This window comes from Pteropus alecto, unplaced genomic scaffold (genome assembly GCF_000325575.1).
Source record: "Pteropus alecto unplaced genomic scaffold, ASM32557v1 scaffold170, whole genome shotgun sequence".
Classification (NCBI taxonomy): domain Eukaryota; kingdom Metazoa; phylum Chordata; class Mammalia; order Chiroptera; family Pteropodidae; genus Pteropus; species Pteropus alecto.
In genome coordinates, this window is record NW_006429634.1 from 594,683 (window position 1) to 597,005 (window position 2,323).

The 2,323-nt window shown below is 49.4% G+C and overlaps 1 protein-coding gene across 1 annotated transcript in view; it reads left to right on the forward strand.

The window, feature by feature from the left end:
* Positions 1–1,578: 1,578 nt before the first annotated feature.
* SMAP2 (small ArfGAP2) overlaps positions 1,579–2,323 on the forward strand; it is a 39,323-nt gene continuing 38,578 nt past the window's right edge. The window contains exon 1 of the mRNA XM_006903974.3: positions 1,579–2,108. Within this exon, the coding sequence (XP_006904036.1) occupies positions 2,006–2,108 (103 nt within the window). The 5' untranslated portion in view covers positions 1,579–2,005. The remainder of the gene's footprint in view (positions 2,109–2,323) is intronic.

The window sequence follows — 2,323 nt, forward strand, 5'->3', positions numbered from 1 at the left end:
TGTTGGTACCTTGATCTTGGAGTTCACAGTCTCCAGAACTGAAAAAAATAAATTTCTGTTGTTTTTAAGCAACCCTGCCTATGATATTCCAAATTTACTGGGACAGTCACCATCTTGAACATTGATGGTTAACATGCAGAAGGAAAGAGAGTCAGAGGAGTCTCAAGGCAGCAAATAATTGCTTCAGGCATGAAGTGACACATATCCTTTCTGCTCTAAGTCTCAGTTTGTTCATTTACAAAATAGATGTTAAAGTAAGTTAAAGTAAGAAAAATGATTGCAAACTGGTGGCAGTTTGAGAAAATTAGCTTAGGAGGAAGGCAGAATTCCTTCTGGAGAAATGACTGAGATTTTGTTTAGGAAAAATTCCTTAATGAAGCTGTGTGTTTATTAAAGTCAAGTGTTCTACGTATGGCTAGAAGGGAAGAGGTTTTGATGGAGAATTAAATTGTTTTGATTAATAAAGTAATAGAAAATTTTAGTTTTCCTCTGGTGAGATAAAGTTTTGAAGGAATCCTGGTCTTGGGAGAAAGTTAAGAGATGGAGGAGAGGATTTTACTAGAGATAAGATAACTGACAATCTGGTCTTACCAGCTTTCTGATCCATTCTTCCCATGTCAGCCGGTGAACTTTTAAAACCACAAAATGGATCATGTCGTTTCCTCTCCCCTCATAAGTGCCTGATACTTAGAAGTTGCTCAGTAAGAATTTGCTGAGTGAATGAATGAATGAATGAATGAAAACATTTGCCAGATGGCAAGTGGAGCCCTAAAGAAGAGTCATTGAGAAATTCTCTGTAGCAAAGGTTGCCTTGGAGAATGATATTTAATAATCATTTTAAAGTAGTTGCTTATTCTGTGGTATGCTGTAATCACTTTTCTCCCTACATCACCTGTCCAAATGACCTTCAGTAAAAGTCTGCTGCAGAAAACTGCACTATGTGGGAGGATTTAAGGAACGACAGAAGAAAGGTGTCTAGGCCTTAGGGAAAACAAAGTCCAAAGATGGCAGTCATCGCAAGAAAGCTAATGAACAGGGGAACCCAGAATTCAGTCAGGATTCAGTGAAAGCAGGTATTCCAAGTGAGAGGTGAAGAGAATCCTCTGAAAATTTGGGAAGGAGGTGATGTCTCCCTTATCTTGGGTTAAAAGTTTAGGTCCTTTTATTTGGCTGTTGAAGGAAAGGTCCTTTTATTTGGCTGTTGAGGGATTGTGGATACCCTAAGGACCTCTTGGAGGTTACATAAGGATGATAAGTATTTAACTTATAGAGATGTTTTGAGGATTTTATTACAATAATTCATGTAAAGAGCTTAGCACAGTATCTGGTATGTGGTAAGAGCTCAGTAAATGTTCACTGTTGTTTTTCTTTACTTTCTTCCACTCCCTCCACTCCCTTTCTGCCAGGCTCCATTCATTCTTTTCCAAGGACACGCAGGAGGCGTGTCCACTTCTCCCTCCGCCCACCCCAAGCTCCTCCCCTCACTTCTGCCCGGATTGGTTCCTGGGAGGCGGAACCCAGAGAAGAGTCCAGTACGAAGCGGTGGGGGCGGGGCGCATGCGCGGGCTGGGCTGGGTGGAGGTGGAGAGGAAGAGCTGCCGGAAGTAGGCGGCAGAGGTGGTGGCCGAGCAGGCGCCAGCTGCCTGGGAAACCGAGGCGCGGGACTGACGACCGACAGACGGGCAGGCCAGACGGTTGTCTCTGTGTCCCGCACCCAGGAGGGCCGAGAGTCCCCTTTGCCGGGGCTGAGGGTTTCTGGTCCGGCAGCTTCCTCTGGACTCTGGCTTTTCCCTAAGCCCGCCAGGGGGCGCCGCATTGAGGGGCTGCAGAGTGGGGGGCGGGCGCGGCTGAAGCAAGAAGGGGCGCGGGGCCGGAGGAGAGGGCTCTCCCCCGCTCAGGAGGTGCCCCTGGGCGGGGGACCGGGAGTCTTCACCTCCGAACTGAGGCAGAGGTTTCTGGGGGCGAAGAGGGCGCGCTGCCCTCTGCCCCCGCCGGCACCCTGGCCATGACGGGCAAGTCGGTGAAGGACGTGGATCGGTACCAGGCGGTCCTGGCCAACCTGCTGCTGGAGGAGGATAACAAGTTTTGCGCGGACTGCCAGTCTAAAGGTAGTGCACCTACCCCGGCGGGCGAGGGGTCCTCCAGCCTCCGGGCCGCTCCTAGGAGGCGGCCTGTGTGGGGAGGGGGTTTCTGAAGCTTTGGCCTCCCAAATCATCCGAAATGGTAACCGCGTGCTACTGTTGCTGCTGAGCTTGCTAGGTGTTCTGCAGCGCCCGGATTGGTGTGGGGAGAGATTGCGAGGGCGAATATGTTGGGGCGGGGG